Source organism: Chiloscyllium punctatum, chromosome 37 (genome assembly GCF_047496795.1).
Source record: "Chiloscyllium punctatum isolate Juve2018m chromosome 37, sChiPun1.3, whole genome shotgun sequence".
Taxonomy (NCBI): domain Eukaryota; kingdom Metazoa; phylum Chordata; class Chondrichthyes; order Orectolobiformes; family Hemiscylliidae; genus Chiloscyllium; species Chiloscyllium punctatum.
This window is the reverse complement of record NC_092775.1, coordinates 6892466-6914082: the sequence shown is the minus strand read 5'-3', so window position 1 is coordinate 6914082 and position 21617 is coordinate 6892466. Positions and strand designations below refer to the sequence as shown.

General features: G+C 41.4%; 1 protein-coding gene across 1 annotated transcript; it reads left to right on the top strand.

Moving 5' to 3' along the window:
• The first annotated feature begins 348 nt into the window (after nt 1–348).
• On the top strand, nt 349–4659 carry tmem74b (transmembrane protein 74B). The gene is made up of 2 exons (XM_072556177.1): nt 349–380; nt 1174–4659. The coding sequence occupies exon 2, from the start codon at nt 1224–1226 to the stop codon at nt 1944–1946; it is 723 nt and encodes a 240-aa protein (XP_072412278.1). The 5' UTR covers nt 349–380; nt 1174–1223; the 3' UTR covers nt 1947–4659.
• Nucleotides 4660–21617: the final 16958 nt, after the last annotated feature.

Sequence of the window (21617 nt, the reverse complement as noted above, 5' to 3'; positions counted from 1 at the left end):
CTCTTTCTCAGTCTCTGCCCTCTCCCTCTCTTTCAATTTCTGAACTCTTTCTCTCGCAGTCTCTTCTCGCAAATCTCTTCTATTGTCAACGCGCCGCGAAATCCAGAACCTGGGTTTAAAATTTGGGCAAAATTAGTCTCATTCAGGTATCAATCAATTCCGCCGAGCTCACTGGTCTGTTTTGGATTGAACACATCATTGTTGGAATCACAGCAGGCAAGAAACTTTGAATATTGTGTCTTCAGTGAGTAGGAGGTAGGCTGTGTAACGGGTAGGACAAAGGGCCGGGTCATTGTGATGGAGTCTAAAAGGGACATCACTGTCTACTCCAATCACTTAGCGATGGCATGGTGCCCTCCGGCCCCTAGCATTGCCTTTATGTGGGTCGCCTTTCAGGCAGAGTTCACTATTGATCATGTAATAAAGAACAGAGGATTTCGCCTCCATCCTTGACCCCCCCTCTCCTCCCGTCCCCACCCCGCATCTTTTGCTCTTGGAGTCAGTTTGAAGGAGATCAGGCAATGGACGGGGGCGCGCCCGATGAGGGTTTAACGCGAGGAAACAGAAGGGAAACAGCAAAATATTCCTTTCGGGAAATGAAGGCAGATTCTAGGAATTAAGTGAACGGGATTGGGGAGTGGAGGGGTGAGGGTTAATGGAAATCTTAGGTGGGGGTGGCGAGCGAATGGTTTGCTGAATACAGGGTATTCCGGAGATTGAGAGACGGCGAGATACGGGGGAGAGAGAGAGAGAGCCTGCGATTGGAATGTTTGCACTCAGAGAAATTGGAGATCGGTATTTTAGGACATGAACCTCTCCCCCCCCCCACCCCACCCCCCGGGTTGTAGTATACAGGGGAGATGGAGTTGAAGGGGCTTGCTGCCCGTCAATGAATTTTGATAAGAGATATCATGTACCCACTACCGCATCCATGCATTTGTAGAATGTCTGTATGGTAACACCGGGTTTTCTCTAAGTTGGTGAATTTATATAGCCACCTGTCTCTTAGCAGCACAGAGATCAAAGGCCGGGACATCATTCTATGACATCTGGCACCTTTCCTCAGCGTGAAGGGTTTGTTTTGGCGCTTTTGGGAATGTTTCCCTAGCTGATGTGGCTCCGTCTTTTTAACTCCTGTTCCCCACTGAGCTGTCGCTTTGCCTCTGGTTGCAGGGTTTATTACAGTTAAGCATCGCTGGGATGTACACGGTAGACGAACTCCAATGGCGTCTGCGGAGTGCTTTCACCCCCCGCAAGTGAGGAGCACCGACGCCGGTGACACAAGCTTCGGCACCCGGCTGGAGTTGCGAGGGAACGGCTGCTGGAGCCGGGAGATTTCAGCACCTCGGACAGCTCCGCGGCTGGGCGGCGAGCAGGAGCAGGAGCAGGAGACTTCCTTCAGCAACCCACCCGCGGCCAACGACACAGGACACGGCCTGGGGGCTGTGCCCACCCACAACACCCGGGACAGAGCCCAGGAGACATCGCCCCGCTCCGAGGAGGAGCCGGACTCCGAGGGAGCTGCCCAGTCGGTTGATTATGGCTTCACAGTGGCGCTGGTGTTCCTGGTGGCCGGTATCACGTTGGTGGTTATCGCTTATGCCATCCCGAGGGAGTCTAAGGTGGATCCGGACACGGTGACAGCACGGGAGATGGAGAGGCTGGAATTACATTACGCTTTGTTAGGCTCTCACTTGGACAAATGCATCATCGCCGGCTTGGGGCTGCTGACACTGGGAGGGATGCTGCTGTCCTTATTACTCATGGTCTCGATCTGCAAAGGTGAGTTGTACGGGAGAAGGAACTTTATGGCCAGTGGCAGAACCAGAAAGACCTATGGGTCCATAAACCTGAGAATGAGACCCACAGACGGCGAGGGACATCAATCCCTGGTGGAGTCTGAGGTTCTGCAGCCCTCTGAGAACCTGAGCCAGACCGGTTCCTGAACAATCTCTGTCTGCTAGCTGCAAATGTCGTTCCTGTGAGAGCTATTCTAGACAGCCCTCGTCCAGAGAGTATTTAAGCATGTGTTTGTTGACGGATTATGCGATAGAGTGCATCGCCACACACTCTGCATTGAGCCAATGAACCGGATTTCAGAATTTGGCTTCCTCCTGAGCCTCAGCCCACTCTCCGGGAGTCAGTCTCTGTCCAGGGAGAAGTTGGGCTTAAATTTACATTGACTGTTGAGATGTGTGAAAAAGTCTGGGTGTGTGGGTGGGAGGGAGGGGGTCACCACCTACCAGTCCTGCACATATGAGTAACTCTACAACTCTGCCTCAAACACTGAATTGATAGGGGGGCTTAACATAATGCAGCATTACTACAAAATGGAACATGTCCTGAATCCTATACAGATCGCACCCTAGGCTGATAGAATACTAAACAAAATGAATTCCACACAGGCCAAATACCAGATAGATTACATTCTGAATAGAGTGGAACTTACACAGGCGCATTGCATGCCAGAGAAACAACTCTCCGCACAGGTTGGATTCTACTGCAACTACATCTGTGTAGATAGGATCCCAGAGAAAGGCATTTCAGGTAGACTGTATCTCACACAGACTGGACCCCACAGCAATGATGTCTCACACAGACTGAATCCCACACAGTTTCAAGCAACGAGTTAATACAACCTGAACACCATACAGACTGGATCACTCACAGGCTGGGTATACTGTGCACTAAGTCTTGCATGGAAAGGGCCTCAGCAAAATATTACTGGCACTCTAAATGAAAGTGTGGTCCAGTGTATTATATTACAATGTAATACAAATCCCTTATTTGATGTGAGTATTTAATGGCTGAAGTAACATTTTAAACTCTTGTCTGTAAGTTGGCAGGCATGGGGTTATGATTACTTTTTCTTTTTAAATGATGCATAATGGAACAGCAATTTATAGTATTCAAAATAATCTTTACTTATATAAGAAAACATATCCAATAACTTAATGTGGGTAAGTTGAAACTCTAGTATAGCAACAGAGGGGAGTTTTTAAAATGGGATTTTCCCTATTGTTCTGAAGACGAATTATAGAAAGTTTGGTAAAATGAGATAATACGAGACTTTTGTGTGAAGTTTCAGCAAGCAAGTGGGAGATCTTCATTGAAAATCAGCCCTAGTGTATCAGGCAGACCAGAAGGTTCCAACCCTTATGATTTATGCTGAGTTGGTCAATCTCATTTAAGGTGGGACCAGTTCACAAGACCATAAAATAGTGTTGAAAATAATGCATTCTCATGTTTTTGTGTACCTCTGGCAAGGGCAACATTTTTTTTCCTTATTCCTGGTTGCTCTTGAGAAGGTTGCTGACAGGTTGCCTTCCTGAAAAACCGCAAATGTTTGGTGGAAGTGTTCCCACAATGTTGCTCGGCATGAAGTTCTAGAATGTTGACACTGTTTCAATGAAGAATTGATAAGGATCTCCATTTGGTCCATTCTAGCTTACCTGCATAGGAAATTCCAAACAATCCAGCATCCACCAGTTTCTTGAATAATTTGTTTTACATTTTTCAGTTATGATTCTTTCTGGAAATCAATGTGTCTATTGACCAAATTTCTGTGAAATTTAACTTCCTAACATATGCCATCTGTCATTACCTTGAATCTGCCCACCTTACCTCACCATTGTATTTAAGCTGAAGTTGTGCATAATTATTTTCTATAATTACGTTCTGCATATAATTTACAGAGTCATCTTTCATGCACCTTTAACATACGAATTTGCCTTTTAGCTGTACCCTGTAGTATATCTCCTTTGGTTTCCTTTCGCATTCCACAACTAGTTTGATGACTCTTGGGATAGAAAATAGCCAAGGTTTTTGCTCTTGATTACTGTCCAGTGATTCTACCCCGTGGCCGAAAACTCCAACCCTATGCTCAGTTTGTTCATGCTCACACATAATAAGCTTTGAAGAGATGCAGGCTCCTAGAAGCCATCAAACTGTATAGAGTCATCACTTTTAAGAGAGGAGATAACCTGAAAATTTCACAAATTTGTTTGGTTAAGACTTGTTATAATGTTACTTCACAGTGAGTCGACAACTTTTACAGCATATATACCAATGTTTTGTTCCTGTTAGTTAAAACATACAACTTTGCAGAAGATTGTAACACCTCAAAATGCTACATTACACAGATTTTAGTTTTTAATAATTTAGTAACTCCTTATCTCAGAAAATGTATTATATAAAAACTCTAAAGTATGCAATTGACCTGAGGCCATCTTGCATTTAGAAAATTTCAGTATATACTGTACAGCACATGGACTCTATACCAAAATGTATTGTTATATTCTACTGTCTGTTACATATCATAGGGCTTCTAAACAGACTGTTAGCAGGTAGAAGATTGAGGTTTTTTTTTACTTTTTTAATGGTGCAATATTTCTGATGTGTAAATATCTTCTGAGGCATACATTGCCCAGAGGAAAGAGCAAAGTTTTCTCTTGTAGTAAGCGGCAGTACGCTTTTGATAAAATACTGCAAGTCCTAAGCTGCAGGTTTTGTTATATGCTTGATAAATTGTTGCAATGTTTTAAAGTTTATTCATATGTTTGTTATGTTTCTCTGCATAATCACTTTTTAAACACTTTTTAATCAGACATACATTGTATATTAAGTGTTCTGCCGTACCTACAAAAACTATGAGACAATAAAAATAAAAATGGAAGAATCTATTGGCATTACTTTTCCAATTCTTTTCATTTCTTGGTCTATTCAGTTTTATCCAAGTGGAATATGATAAAGTTGGAAGATTTAATTTTCTTTCAATTTGCTTGCTTTGCACATTACATTAAAGTATCAGGCAACATTCTGTTGATAAAACTTTTATCTCCAAATCACAAGGTTATGGATTCAAGTCTAAAATCTAGGTCAATATTCCAGCAGTCTTTGGATGAGGCATTTTACCAAGATTCCGTTTATCCTTTCAGGTGAATGCAAAAGATCACATGGTTCTAGTTCAAAGAAGAGCAGGGAAATTCAACTAAAAATCCTGGCCAATATTTATCCATCAATCCACTTCACTAAAAAAGACAATCTGGTCATTAATACGCTGCAGAAGCTTTCTATACACAACATGATGCCAGGCTTCTGATGTTACAACAGTGACTACATTTCAAAAGTACTTTATTCACTACAAAATGCAATTTATTTCTTCAAATAGAGGAGAGTTTGGAAGCCTGCATCTGTCCAATGAAATTATTCATGCACTGTCTGATATGTTGAGCCACTTAGACTTGCAAGAATCCTAATGCCAGAGAGAAGTCAGTGCTGGTACCTGTGTTCAGATATGTATATATTACCATGTCTCTTTATATAGCAGCACCCTTTTTCAACTATACGAGATCATTAAATTTGTTGATACCAGGATCCAGTCTTATGCAAGTTTCTTATTTCTCTTAATGTTTTAATGGTTTCTGTTTTTAACTCCGTGAGCACTCCAGCAGATGAATTCAGAGGCTGATGAGTGGTAACTGTCAGAGAATAGAAGGTAACAGCATTAAGATTCAAGCAAGGAAACAGGGGAGACAGTCTGAAGTCGCTAAACTCCATGCTTCAACCAGGGATCTGCAAGATGCTCATCAGGTGGATGAATCTTATGTTGAGATTTTTCTTAGAACAGCATCGCTGAAAAAAAGAAAAGCCAAAGTGGAAATAGGAGAAAGGGTTGAAGTGACAAGTCTTAGACAACTCAGGATCATATTGATAAACCAGAGACTTATGAAGCAGATATTCAAATCTGTACTTGGTATCTTCATTACCGAGGAAATTTCACCATGAACAGTGCGAAAAGCATGCAATCAGATTTGGTTTCTGTGAGAATTGTTAAAATGAATGTCTGCACATCTGAAAATTTTTCCTCCAAAAACAATTGCTTCAATTATATGTGTGTTAGATAATCTAAAAAAAACTTGTACTCCAAATCCAAATTACCTTTCAACCAGGTGCCATCTAGCAACCATCATACTAATTTGTTGTCACTTGTTAATTTTGCTATCATGTCCCATACATTGTTGTTGATGTAGGGGACCAACCTCCTGAGGGAAATATGCTTCACATTAAAATCACAATACATAATGAACTGCAATATTTCAGTGCAGTACTGTGCAAAGGGCTGCATTGCCAGAGATGCAAGTTAATGGAAAAGATTGTTTATGAATTATCCCATTTAACATTTATTCATCAACCCATACCACAAAACAGGTTTCCTGCTTATTTATCTCAATTGCTATTTTGGGATTTTACTGCATAGAAATTTGCTTGTCATCTTTTCTATATAGCAACAATGTCTGCACATCAAATATTAATGCATTAACTGTGAAATGATTCTGAAATAATGTAAAGGAACAAAGGGATCTTGGAGTACATGTCTTCAAATCCCTGAAGGTAGTGTGGTTAAAAAGGCATACGAGATATTTTATTAGTTGAGATATAGAATATAAAAGCATTAGTGCAGCCTTGGCTAGAGCACGGCAATCAGTTCTGGTCACCATATTACAGTGAGGAAGTGATCACACCAGAGACAATAGAGAAGAGAGTTTCTGAGCATGTTGCGAGGATAAGAAACACAATATTTTCATTTAGATGCTAGTGGAGGTTTGGAACTCACTGCAAGAAAGGGTGGAAGATGCAAAAACCATCCTCACAATTTTAAAAAAGTACTGTGAACAATAGAACTACAGACCAAAAGCAAGAAATGAAGTTAAAAGATAGGTGGATAGCTCTTTTACAGCAAACACAAACATGTTGGGCTGTAATGGCGTCTTTCTGTGATGTAACTGTTCTACATTTCCATGAAACATGTTTGAAGGAGTGAGGAGTGCTAGAGAGACACAGCTTCTTTCTTTTATAAGGCACATAAAGCAAAATTGAACCTGCACTTTACCTGGTGTGATGAGGGAGTGTACCAAGTGTATAATCTGCTTTATCTATATGGACATTGGGTGACAAAAGTAGAAACCCTTTCCATTCGTCAGTACATAATCTCACTTGGGGCTTCAGTGCAATACCAAAACACTCAAACTGGATGTTGAATACCTTTTGTGCCTTCTCTAGCTCTTCAAATTGATGTTGAAGGCAGTTTTTGAAGAAGAGCCAGGAGTTCCTCAAATGTCCTGATCAATATTCTTCCCTCAACCAAGACTTTAAAAACATATCTATTGATCATTTCAATTTCACCGTGGGGCAAAGCTGTGGGCAAAATAATTGATGATTTCCTTAACTTAGCAACAGTGACCATACATCAAAAAATAATTTCTTGAATACGAAGATCTTTGAAATACTTTTGATATATGAAAATGTGCTGTGTAAATGTAAGTTAATTCTTATTTTTGTGTGTCTCTCTCTCTGTGTAACAGTATCCTTTTCCAACTATCTGAGCCAAGTATTTTCTTTGAAGTGACAGCTGAGTTCCATATCGGTGGAGATTAATAAATATTAATTATGTACTGCACTATATTACTTTGAACTTGATTTGAAACAGAAGTGAATATGTTTGATACTGATTGCTCTGCTGGTCATCTTTGTGGTCAGTGAGTGAATGATGGGTTCATATGCAAAATTCTTCAAGAAGTGGGGATTGACAATTTTGGACTGACCACAAGGAAGAGGGATGGGGATTTAGTGAGAGAGGGGATTTATAGGAACTAGGCACGTGTGAAGGACATTGATTTCTTCAAAGCTGTTCCACCATTCAATAATTCATAACTGGTCTTTACCTTAAATCCATTTACTCACCTTGGCCCTTTAACCTTTAGTACCCTCATCCCAACAAACACAGATCAATCTTGGTTTTGAAATTTTGAACTGATGCAGTATCAACAGTCTTTTTGGGAGGAAGACGTTTCCATATTTCCATTAGTCAGAAAATTTATTGGATCTGTCCTCCTGGGACATTTTCACATGTCTCACTATCTGTAATGAATAACTCTGGACTGGGAATGAGCAGTTATAGTGCTATGGACATATAAATGGGAGAGAGTTAAAATCCCTTAAAATTGGGCAGGGAATGAAAAGGTGTGCTTATGGATTGAACCTGCGAGTGTGAAGAACAAGTACTTTGTGGGCAATTGTCAGACCTTTTTATTTTGTGCATCATAATTGATTGAGAGTGTTCATTTAAGGAAAACACATTGTGCAACAATTGAACAGTTTGTGCAGTACAACAATGGAAGCTTAATTGATTCATTCTTTGGAAGGCATCCACAATTTTCAATTCAATCAAAGTATTTATGTGTGTATGTGGGGGTGTAAATGTATATTTGTGAGTGGATTTGGAGCAAGAGGAGGTTTTATGGGCAAAGTGGGCCATGTCCCATTCTCTAAGCCAGAAGCTGAGAGTTCAAGTTTCACTCCAGGACTTGATGATTCAAGGAAGGTACGTTCAAAATGCAGCCAAGTTGGTGGAGTACCAACTCGTAAGTCCTTGTAACCATGCAGGCAGTAAGAGCAGGAGATTTTTCTGGTCAGCGAGAAGATACAAAGATATTGGAGTCTCTACCATCACTTTTCATAAGTCCAGGCTACAACATGCACAGACTACTCAGGGCACAGGGGCTCTGGTTATCCAGGCAGCTAATGTGGATCAAAATTGATCACAACAGCATGATGTTTGATTCCCTATTCTGAATGGGGTGGAAAGGAAACCTGTCTCCTTGCCCTACCCATGGTGGAAGTTGTGATGCTTTAGGTCAGAACTGCATCCTCAGACATAGGACTGAAGAACAAGGAGATGAATGGCAAAGGGGGATAACTTACAGCCTCAGTATTGAACATGAGCAGAATCTTGTAATCTTTAGTGATACTTTGTACAAATTTGCAAAATGTTAAGATACACGATAGCATCACCAACTTTGTCTCTGAAATATCTTAGAAATGACAACATGGCATCTGTAAAAAACAGAGGTCAAAGGGAAATTTAATAAAGGTTTGCAAGATTGTGATGAGTTTAGATAAGGTAATCAAAGAAAAGCTGTTCCTCTGAGTTGATGCCACAAGTACTAAGTGACATGAATTTAATGTTTCAGAAAGAAATACAAGAGAATATAAGGAAAAACTTCACTGCGTGGCCAATGGGGATGACCTGGAATTCATTTCTGAAAAGGATGATGAAAACAAAGATGGTGAATAATTTGAAAAATAAAATGAATGGATATTTGAGGGAATAAACTTGCAGGGCTACTACAAGAGGTAGAGGTGGGTGAGACTGATTAAATTACTGATATGGACTCAATGAGCTGAATGACCTCCTTCTGAGCCCTATAAATCTAGGACTTAATGACTTTGAAAACAGAAAATGTTGGAAATATTCAATAGGTCTGGCAGTGTCTGTGGGGAGAGACAAACATAATCAATGTTTCAAGTGGCTGACCATTTGTCATGAAGAGTTTGATGTTGGATCATTGAGTTTCTGGTGAGTACTGTTGTTGATTCCAACTGCAGAAATAAATGGATCTCTGGGTTAGAAATGATTACTTTGAATGTTGTTGTGGTTCTGTTCGCCGAGCTGGGAATTTGTCTTGCAAACGTTTCGTCCCCTGTCTAGGTGACATCCTCAGTGCTTGGGAGCCTCCTGTGAAACGCTTCTGTGCTGTTTCTTCCGGCATTTATAGTGGCCTGTCTCTGCCGCTTCCAGTTGTCAGTTCGAGCTGTCCGCTGTAGTGGCCGGTATATTGGGTCCAGGTCAATGTGTTTGTTGATAGAGTTTGCGGAAGAGTGCCATGCCTCTAGGAATTCCCTGGCTGTTCTCTGTTTGGCTTGCCCTATAATGGTAGTGTTGTCCCAGTCGAATTCATGTTGCTTATTGTCTGTGTGTGTGGCTACTAAGGATAGCTGGTCGTGTCGTTTCGTGGCTAGTTGGTGTTCGTGTATACGGATCGTTAACTGTCTTCCTGTTTGTCCGATGTAGTGTTTTGTGCAGTCCTTGCATGGGATTTTGTACACTACATTGGTTTTGCTCATGTTGGGTATCGGGTCCTTTGTTCTGGTGAGTTGTTGTCTGAGCGTGGCTGTTGGTTTGTGTGCTGTTATGAGTCCTAGTGGTCGCAGTAGTCTGGCTGTCAGTTCAGAAATGCTCCTGATGTATGGTAGTGTGGCTAGTCCTTTGGGTTGCGGCATGTCCTCGTTCCGTTGTCTCTCCCTTAGGCATCTGTTGATGAAATTGCGAGGGTATCCGTTTTTGGCTTTGTATAGATGTTCCTCTTCCTCTTTTTGTAGTTCCGGTGTACTGCAGTGTGTTGTGGCCCTTTTGAATAGTGTCCTGATGCAACTTCATTTGTGTGTGTTGGGGTGGTTGCTTTCATAGTTTAGGACTTGAATCCTCTCTAACTTTAAAAAAGACCTTTTAAGTTAAATAGGTTTTGCTTTAGTTTGGTGAAAGAAGGAACTGAAGGATATAGAGCCACAGAATGCTATAACACAGAAGGCCATTCAATGCATCACACTTGGATCAGCTGTTTGAATAAGCAATCCAATTAGTTTTGCCTACCTGTTCTTTTGCTGGTACTCTCCAATATTAATCCTTCAAACATTCATCCAATTCCCTTTTGAAAATTACCATCAAAACTGTCCTTCAGGAACGACATTCCATATCATAAAAGCTCACTGGGTCAAAATAAAATTCTGTTCATCTCACCTCAGGTTCTTTTTTTGAATCACCTGAACTTTGCAGTGTCTAGTAACAGACTCTTCTACCACTTGTAACAGCTGAGAAGGTTTACGTTATAGCAACAGCAAATGAGAAATAGGCTTGTAGGGCTGAATAATTGTATCAGTTCCTGAAGTACCTACTACTGTACAATAATATTGTACAAGAGATAACTTCACTTCATTAAGTTTTAATGTTGCATATCAGTCAGAGCACATCTTAGTAATAGCTTTTATTTTATTCATTGACAGGATATGGACATCACTGGCAGGGTCAGCATTTATTGCCCATTATTAAACACCGTTGAAAAGGTGGTGGTTGAGCTGCATTGTTGAACCATTCAGTCCTTATGGTGTTGGTACATCCTTAATGTTGTTAAGAAGGGAGTTACTGGACTTTGATCCAGTGGCACATTATTTCCAAGACAGGATGGTGTGTGGCTTAGAGGAGAACTTGCAGATGATGGTGTACCCATTTATCTGTTTTCCTGTCTTTCTAGATTAGAGGTTTCAGATTTGAAAGGTGTTGCCTAAGGAACCTTGGTGAATTTCTGCAGTGCATCTTAAAGATGGTATTGAACATCAGCAATGGGAGGACTGAATGCTTGAGGATGTGGTGCCAATCAAACACGCTGTTTGTTCTGGATGGTATTAAGTTTATTGAGTGCTGTTGGAGTGATATCTATCCCATGTTAATGATTCAAGTCCACTGACCCTTCTTTAGAACTGGCCACTTCTGAAGAAGGGTGACTGGACTCAAAATGTTAATTATGTTTTCTCTCCACAGATGCTGCCAGACCTGCTAAACTTCTCCAGCAATTTCTGTTTTTGTGTGGTTAGTTCTCCAGTATCCACAGTTCCTTATTTTATTTTAACAGTTAGATTTTCTCTCTTCTTGCTTGGCATTTGAATGCTAATTGCCATTTGTCAGTCCAAACCTGAATTTTGCCCAGATCTTGCCGAATTTAGCCAAGGATGTCTTCAGTATCTGAGGAATTACGAATGGTGCTGAACATTGTACAATTATCAGTGAACATCCCCACTTATGACCTTATCATGGACGGAAGGTCATTGATGAAGATTATTGGACCTAGCAGACAACCTGAGGAACTCCTGCAGAGATGTCTTGGAGCTGGGATGTATCATCTTCCTTTGACCTAGATATGGCTTCAAACAGAGGAGGGCTCCCCACCTCTGCTTCTTTCCCCCCAACCCCCAATCTCTGATTCCCATTGAATCAACTCTTTCCAGGGTTCTTGGATATCACATTTGATCAAATGTTGCCTTGATGTCAAGGGCAACCTCTCCCATTTCCCCTCTTGAATTCAGCTCTTATGTACCGTGTTTAGATCAAGGTCAGGAGTTGACAGACCTGATGGAATATTTTCCCTGTGCCTCTTTCAAGTGAATTCTGGAGTCCATCGAGTGTCAACACCTAAATGCGTCTTTCTTTTCATCCAAACTATTTATATCTTTCTAATATTGACTGTCTAACTGTCTGTTTGACTGCCTGAGTCAAGGATGAGTCAAAATTTCCTCCAGTTGGACACTGGCAAAAACCAAAGCAATTGATTTTGGTCTCTGTCGTTATCATTAACACTAATATCCTCCCTGGCTAGACTGAAGGAGACTGCTGGCCTATGTTTCACCCTGGGCTGAACTTTATCCCCAGTTCCTATCCATCAACAAGACTGTTACCTCCAACTAAAATCTTATCAGCCTTGTTGTGTGCTGCACTAACTTGCTATCCTTAAAAATGTAAGCTGTGTGCAATTGCGAAACATTGCCTTTGCACTGTGTATCAGACAACATATCAATTAGAAACTAGTGAGAGCACACTGCTCCTACTTCCATGCTGGAGTGGACAGAAGACAATGCTTTCTCAGAGTTTGAACTGAGCTCACTGACACATTGCCTTAAAGTTTAATAAACACATTGCTTGTCATTCGAAATGAAGCAAGGTCAAAATACAAGCTTTATTCACCTTTCCAATGATTGAGAAATAGACTTGTCTGTCACAATATTTATCTAATTACTGAGCAAATGGAATGGCCTCTCAAACTGTACACAATAAGACACCAGCCTGTTTGAGAGGAGTGATTTATTCCTGGGCTGTTGCAGGAGGATTGTGATAAATCTCTCTGGTTCCTTCTCACAATCAGATTAAGCCACTGCTGAACTGTAGGAAAATCTAATTGTAACTAGGGGAAGCGGTTAGAAATAATTTGACAGCCTAGCTTTGCAGCTTGACAGCATCAAGCTTCTGTTGGAGCAGTATCATCAGAGTGGAGTCAGGCTGATAGTAATTGGATGAAGGAGAGGAGCTGGTAATCACTCACTAATTGTGCGTGCAGCTGGAGAGACTGATTCTGGAGCTGAGCCACTCCTTAGGGAGGGGAGGGTTACACAATTCACAAGCTATGTAGCAGTTTTCTAATTTCAGGAAACAATATTAGCCGCGGAGGAGAAACGTGAATCTTTATTTAAACATGTGCACAGTGCAGCTCTATAAATTATTTGCAATGCGTCTGATTATTAGAACCAAATGAGTAAAGAGGAAAAGTATGGAAGATTGATTTGTTCCCTCTTTATTCTTCCACGGGATGTAGTGCCAAGGCATTTGTTGCCCATCCCTAAGTCCCCTCAGTTTGCCAGGCCATTTCAGGCAGCAGTTAAGTGTCAACCATTGCTGGGGGTCTGGAGTCACATGGAGGTCAGACCAGGAAAGGATGGCAGATTTCCTTCCCCAGAAGCCATTAGATGGGTTTATATAGCAATCAGTGGTGGTTTCTCAATCACTGTTATTGAGATTGGCTTTTAATTCCACATTTTATAAATAGAATGTAAATGGCACTAACAGCTCATGGTGTGATTTGAACTCCTGTACTCAGATTATAAACCTGGTTTTCTGGATTGCTAGTCTAGAGACATGACAACTACACCAGTATTGCTCCTAGAATGAAAGGGAATCAATATCTCCCTGATTCCTTTCATGATCTCACAATATTCCAAAACACTTTACAGACAATAAAAAAAATTTGAAGTCCAACCACTGAGGTAAAGTAGGAAGAACAATTGGCACTTACATAGCACCTTTACTGTACTCCCAAGAGCCTTCACAGTGATCAGAAAAAATGACAAAAAAAATGGCAGCGACATTGGGACAGGTGACCAATAGCTTGTCAGAGGAACACCTTAGAAGAGAGAGAGGTGGAATAATAATTTAGACCTGAGAAAGTTTTTCAATTTATGGTAACATGAGTGCTGGTTGGCTTTTAAACTACACACACTGAGTTCACAATCTCAGTATAGCTAGGCTAGGCAAGCTACAGAGCAAAACACGGGACTTCTCAATCCATCCCCTCTTGTACTTAACTCATTCCCAATGATGTAATGATCCTTACCCACATGGAAATCTATCACCACTTCAAAAAAATGCTTGTCTGAAATGTGACCTAGACTGCTTCAGAAGAGAAACTTCATCTTCTGAAGAGAGGAGTGAAGTTTGACCCATATACAATTATTGTGTGGCTCCTACTTCAAATCCTGGAGTCAGGGCCTTGGTTTCATGTTCAATGTATTGGAAGCACGTTTGACAGAGTAACTGTCCCACAATACTGCACTGTGGTGTCAGTCTCGGTTCTAGATTGTTTGTTCAGCTACCTGGAGAGCGATGTTAACTCAACTGCTTGATTCCAAATTGTGCACTCTATTACAAAGCCACAGTCAACATAGACACAATGGACCAAATAGCCTTTTCTGCACTGTAACAATTCTGAGATTCTCAATATAAATCTAGGCACACCTACCTTAGCACTGTCATAGAGTTCTACAGCACAGAGACAGGCCCATTAGCCCAAACTGGTCGATGCCAACCAAAATGTCCATCCACGCTAACCCCTTTTCCCTGCACTTGGCCCATACTCTTCTCAACCTTTCCAATCCATGTATTTGTCCAAATGCCTTTTAAATGTTGTTAATGTACCCGCCTCAACTACTTCCGCTGGCAGCTCATTCCATATACATACCACCCTCTGTGTAAAAAGAGTTCCCTCAGGTTCCCTTTCATTCTTTCCCCTCTAACCTTAAACTGGTGCCCTCTAGTCTTCAATTCCCCAACCCTGGGAAAACGACTGAGTGCATTCACCCTATCCATGCCTCTCATGGTCTTATGCACCTCTATAAGGTATTCCCTCAGTCTCCTACACTGCAAAGAAAAAACGCCTTAGCTTCTCCAACCCCTCCCTATAACTCAGACCATTGACTCCTGGCAATATCCTTGTAAATTTCTCCTGCACTCTTTCCAGTTTAAAAACATCCTTCCTATAACATGGTGACCAAAATTGAACACAATACTCCCAGTGTGGCCTCCCCAATGTCCTGTATAACTGCAATATAACTTCCCAATTTCTATACTCAATGCTCTGACCGATGAAGAGCAGTCTGCTCAAAGCCTTCTTCACTGACCTGTCTACCTGTGACTCCACTTTCACAGAACCGTGAACCTGAACTCCAAGGTCCCTCTGTTCCACTGTACTGCTTAAAGTCGTACCATTCACCATGAAACTCCTGCTTTGATTTGACTTTCCAAAATGCAAGACCTCACACTTGTCTGTATTAAACTCCATTTGCCTTTCTTGGCCCACTTCCCCAGCTGATCAAGGTCCTGCTGCAATTTATGATAACCTTCCTCGCTGTCCATGGTACCACCTATTTTACTGTCATCTGCAAACTTACTAAATCATGCCCTGTACGTTCTCATCCAAGCCATTAATATTGATAACAAATAGCAATGGGCCCAGCACCAACCTGAGGCACTCCATTAGTCACAGGCCTCCAGTCCGACAAGCATCCTTGCACTATTACTCTCTGCTTCCTACCATTAAGCCAATTGTGTATCCAATTTGCCAGCGTGATCCATGTGATCTAACCTCCCAGAGCAGTTTATCAAAGGCCTTACTGAAATCCATATCCTCCTCTCTCGACAAGAATCTCAGGGAGTCCCTCTCCCACTGCAACTCCCAGGCCATTTCCTCTGCCCTGCCATCCCCAGCCCCATTCACCTATTGTACTCTATGCTACTTTCTCCCCACCCCACCCTCCTCTCATTTATCTCTCCACACTGCGGGCACTCTGCCTCTATTCCTGATAAAGCGCTTTTGCCCGAAACATCGATTTTCCTGCTCCTCGGATGCTGCCTGAACTGCTGTACTTTTCCTGCACCACTCTAATCTAGAATCTGGTTTCCAGGATCTGCAGTCCTTGTTTTTACCTAGACTACATCTACTGTCCTGTCCTCGTCAACCTTCCTGGTCACTTTAACAAAGAATTTGTGAGGCATGATTTCCCACGCACAAAGCTATGCTGACTACTCCTAATCAAATCCCATTTTTCCAAATGCAAGTATAACTTATCTCAGAATCTTCTCAAATAGCTTACCTACCACAGAAGTTAGGCTTACTAGTTTATAATTCCCAGGTTTTTATTTGCAGCCTTTCCTGAATAAGAGCACAGTATTCACTACCCTCTAGTTTTCTGGGGCCTCACCCGCCGTTGATGATGTTGCAAATATATCAGCGAGGGTCCCCACAATTTCTTCTCTAGCCGCTCGCAGTGTCCTTGGAAATATCTGGTCAGGACCAGGAGATTTATCCACTTTCATATATTCTAATACATCCAACTCCTCCTCTACTGTGATACAGACTATCACCACTAACTTCCTCAAGTTTCCAAGTCTTCATGTCTTTCTCCATATTAACCAGAGCGGAGAAGTATTCATTGAGGACCTTGCCCATCGTGGGTGGTTTCACACATACTGCTCTGAGACTAATGTCAATTTGCTTTGAAGTGGCAGTAGATTTTGGTGACTGCATTTTTTAAACTTTAAAATTCTCATCCTTGTTTTCAAATGCTTTCATGGCTTTTCCCTATCTTTGTAACCTCCTCCCAGCCCTACAGCCTATTGATATCTCTGTGTTCCTCTGATATTTGTTTTTCACTACTCCACTGTAACTGTGCATTCAGCTGCCTAATTTTAAACCTCTGAAATTCTCATTTTAAACCCCTCTGCCACTACTCATCTGGACTTTATAAATGCGGGCATAGAATAAATAGAAAGAAAATCAGGGTGAACTTCTCTAAAGCAATTGTTTGGGCTGCAATATTAGGCCAGATTTTTACTGGATTAGGTTGAATCCACTGCCCTTTAAAAGTGGCATCTATGACCTGGTTTCAAGACTCTCAATGCCACTCCTGGGTTTTTCAATCTTCTGTAATGTCTTTTCAGAGTGAGGGGTATCTCTGATTAGGAACTTGTACCCAGGTTTCCCAATATGGCTGGCTATACAGTGGGGGTAGACTTGTCTTACACTCCATGCTTTTTTCATGGAATTGGGCCAGGGTTTTTAAAAAATGAGCCCAAAGCACCTCATTGATGTTGTAACCATACTCTGCATGTGATAAGCTTTTGAAGGGAAAAATCAAAGAGTCCTCCATATGCCTCATGCTAAGCCACAATTCTTCATTACCCGTTCAGCCACTTCATACCATATAGAAGCAATGAGCCCTATGGTGGTAGTCTGGATATGTAAAACATGCTTTAAAAGCAATTCATTCATACCTTTTATGTTAAAGTAACATTTTAAACAAAACAAAACATGAAAAATTGCATTCTGCTATGTACCAATTGAAGTTGTCAATGATCCACACTGTTTAAAATTTCAATATCTGAGACCACAGCCTTGGATAAATAAACTCTGATAGTGAGAACAGAGATCGGACAGCCACAGGATATGATGAGCCATAAGTTGTTTTGGCAGCATGAAATAACATGGAGAGCCTGGGATGTGTGGGGGATGAGGGGGTGTGAGAAACATAGAAAATCAGAACAGGGGAGGCCATTTGGCCCTTCCAAACTGCTCTGCTATACATAGAGTCCTACAGTACAGAAACAGACCCTTCAGTCCAACCAGTTCACGCTGACCATCATCCCAAACTAAACTAGGGGCATCTACCTGCGCTTCACCCATATTCCTCCAAACATTTCTTATTCATGTACTCATCTAAATATCTTCTAAACATTGTAACGGTGCCTGCATCCATCACTTCCTCTGGAAGTTCATCTCACACACAAACCACTCTCTGTGTAAAAAAGTTATCTCACCTTTTTTGAATCTTTCTCCTCTCACCTTAAGAATATACCCCCTAGTCTTGAAATCCACCACCCTAGGGAAAATACACCTGCCATTCTACATATCTACATCCCTCCTGATTTTATAAACTTCTATAAGGCCATTCCTCAACCTCCCATACTCAAGTGAAAAAGCCCCAGCCTATCCAGCATCTCTTTATAACTCAAACATTTCACTTCTGGTTCTGTCCTGGTAAATCTCTTCTGAAACTCTCATGTCATAAGCTTTTGAAAGGAAAAGTCAAAAGGTTCTCCATATGCCCGATATTAAGCCACAATTCTTTATTACCCATTCAGCTGCTTCATACCGTGTAGAAGCAATGAGCCCTATGGTGGTAGCTTGGATATGTAAAACATGTTTTAAAAGCAAGGTATTCATACCTTTTATTTTAAAGTTATTTTATAAACTTCTGTAAGGTCATCTCTAAACCTCCTATGCTCAAGTGAACTAAGTCCTAACCTATCCAGCCTCTCCTCATAACTAAAACCTTTCGGTCTTGGCAGTGTCCTGGTAAATCTCTTCTGAAACTCTCCATTTGAATAATATCCTTCTTGCAACAGACTGACCAGGCCTAACCACTGTACGCCAGAAGATCAATATGATAATGGCTGATCATCCAACTCAATACCCTATTGCCACTTTCACAAAGATGTTGGGAAACTTGAAAGGCTTCAGAAAAGATTTACAAGGATGTTGCCAGGGTTGGAGGATTTGAGCTATAGGGAGAGGCTGAATAGGCTGGGGCTGTTTTCCCTGGAGCGTCAGAGGCTGAGGGGTGACCTTATAGAGGTTTACAAAATTATGAGGGGCATGGATAGGATAAATAGACAAAGTCTTTTCCATTGGGTGGGGGAGTCCAGAACTAGAGGGCATAGGTTTAAGGTGAGAGGGGAAAGATATAAAAGAGACCTATTGAGGCAACCTTTTCACTCAGAGGGTGGTACATGTATAGAATGAGCTGGCAGAAGAAGTGGTGAAAGCTAGTATAATTGCATCATTTAGGAGGCACCTGGATGGGTATGTGAATAGGAAGGGTTTGGAGGGATATGGTGCTGGCAGGTGGGACTAGATTGGGTTGAGATATCTGGTTGGTATGGACGGGTTGGACCGAAGGGTCTGTTTCCATGCTGTACATCTCTATGACTCTATGACTCTATAACTCCTTGAAAACATTCAAGGTTTTGGCCTTAGCTGCTTGCTGAGGCAGAGAATTCCACAGGCTTACCACTCTCTTGCCCATCCCTTATACTTAGGGAGGGTGTGGGTTGCAGTGCCTTTGTGTTCTTTTTAAATGCAGCTGTGGTCAAGTTTTATAGCAATAAGCTTACCTGTAGCCCCTGTGGAGACTGTCCCAACATTAGCTGGAACCATCCCTTGGGCAGTGAAGGTCCTAAGCAGTTACTCCCTGAGGCTGGTCCACAAAGCTGGGAATTTCTGCAATTCCCACTGTCCACCTCAAGGATGAAAGTCTAGCCACTGTGTCCAGTTCAAGGTGCCACATTCTAGAAAGAATGTGAAGGCATAAGAGAACAGCATAGAAAGAAAATTAATGTGGGAAAAAATCCGGTGATGTGGGCCTTTAGTCATGTGGGTAGTTTGAAATAGCCAGGGTTATTGTCCTTGAAGAAGGAAACGTTGAGAGGAGATTGGAAAGAGGTATTCAAAATCATGAGAGATTGAAACAGTGTGGACAGAAAACAATTGATTCCATTGGCAGATGAGTTGAGAACCAGAGAACATCGATTGCAGTTATTTGGCAAAAGAAACAAAAATCACAGAGGAAAATTGTTTTACACAATGTGCAGATGGGATCTGACTGTCCTACCTGAGTGTGTGGAGAAGGCAGATTTAGTTGTGGCATTTCAAAGAGATTGGGTCATTATCTGATGAGAAAAGATTGCATGGCTCCAGGGAAAAGACAGCTGAGTGTCACTAGGTGAGTTGCTTTTGGTGAGGTGGCATAAACATGATGGGATAAATGCCTCCCCCTGTCCTGGATCATTCCATGACTCTGCTTGAAAATAACTGAACGGAATGGAAGAAAACTCACTTAGTGTATCAACACTAGCACAGACTGCCCTGTACCTTTGCCACATATTCTAATATAATCCCATGTAATTAAAAATTAAATCAGATAATTACCTGACTTCAGACAGGTAAAACTCTCTGAGCTGTCAAAGCCAAGAGTGAACTAGTTAAAATCCAATTTTGACTCCTCATTATCGTGACATTTCCGGAATTGAAATGCTTGTATTGATTGTCAATGTTCCACATATCCCTTCCCACAGATGGGCTCCTAATCAATACGAGTCTATTTGGTTGAGATGAGTTTGTTCTGGTTGTAACATGTGAGATTACAACATCATCACACGATGAGCAATTATACTCAATGCAGTAGATCTGTCAGATTAATGGCCATTTCTATCTACAGTGTGAACAGCATTCAGCAAATTAAAATAACTTAGTATCTGACTCCATTACTTACACTTGCTTCCCATTAACGATCAAAATAGATGACATAACTTGAAAGGACTCCAGATTCTCCAGTCAGTTCCCATACAGTGACCTAAAACTTTATCAGTATCACAGACGGTGAATATTCCACAGTGATGGAAAGTCAGAACCATAAAATCTTATCTCACAAAAGGAGGTCAACATTTGCAAAGAGCAATGCAGATAACTCCACATCCATTCTCTGTTCCCATAGCTCTGTAATTTTCTCCCCTTTGTGTATTTATCCAATTTTGATGTTTATCATAAAATCTGCTTTTTAAAATTTATTCTAAAGATTTTGGCATTGCTGGTAAGGCCGGAATTTATTGCTTATTCCTCTTTGTCTTCAAGACATTGGTGGGATCTTGAACTGCTGCAAATAAAAAACACAGGAATTGCTGGAGAAATTCAGCAGGTCTGGCAGCATCTGTGGAGAGAGAAAAATTGAGTTAATGCTTCAAGTCCAGTGACCCTTCTTGAGAACTGTTCTGAAATGGACTCAAAACGTCAATTCTGTTTCTCTCTTCACAGATGCTGCCAGACCTGCTGAGTTTTGTCAGCAATTTCTGTTTTTTGTTTGTTTCAGATCTCTTGCAGGCACAGTTCTTTGCTTCATTCTTGAACTGCTGCCATCCACGTGGTGATGATAGTCCCATGGAACTGTTGAGCAGGAAATTTCAGGATTTTGACGATCGACAATGAAACAATAATTGATGTATGTCCGAGTCAGAGTGATGTGTCATTTGGAAATGCTGGCCTTCCTCTGAACCTATTACCCTTCAGCTTGTAGGTGTCAGAGGGTGTGGCTTTGACAGGTGCTGTTGGAGAAGTCTTGAGAATTTGCAGCAGTACATTTTGTAGGCATCTCCATCACTTTCTCAGGCAGTGCATTCCAGATCAGAACAACTTGGTTTATAAAAAGACATTTTCTTTCTACATTACATTTTTTGCCAGTTACACTATATCCATATCACTTTGTCACAAAGCCTCTTGCCATCTTTAGTGGTTTCTCCTTGTTTACTCTGTCCAAACCATTCTTGATTTTATTCAGTCCCCTCTTAACTCTTTCTGCTCTTACGAGCAAAATTGACTTGATCTAGTCTCTTCACATGATCCTGGACTTTCATCACTGAAATAATCTCTTGTGAACCTCCTCCAAGGTATGATCTCTTTGGAGAGATTTGGAGCCCAGAATGAGATACAATAATATCAACAGGGGCCTGAACAAAGAACAAAGAGGAGTAACCTGTTTGGAAGAGGTCACAGCACAGAAACAGGTAAGTG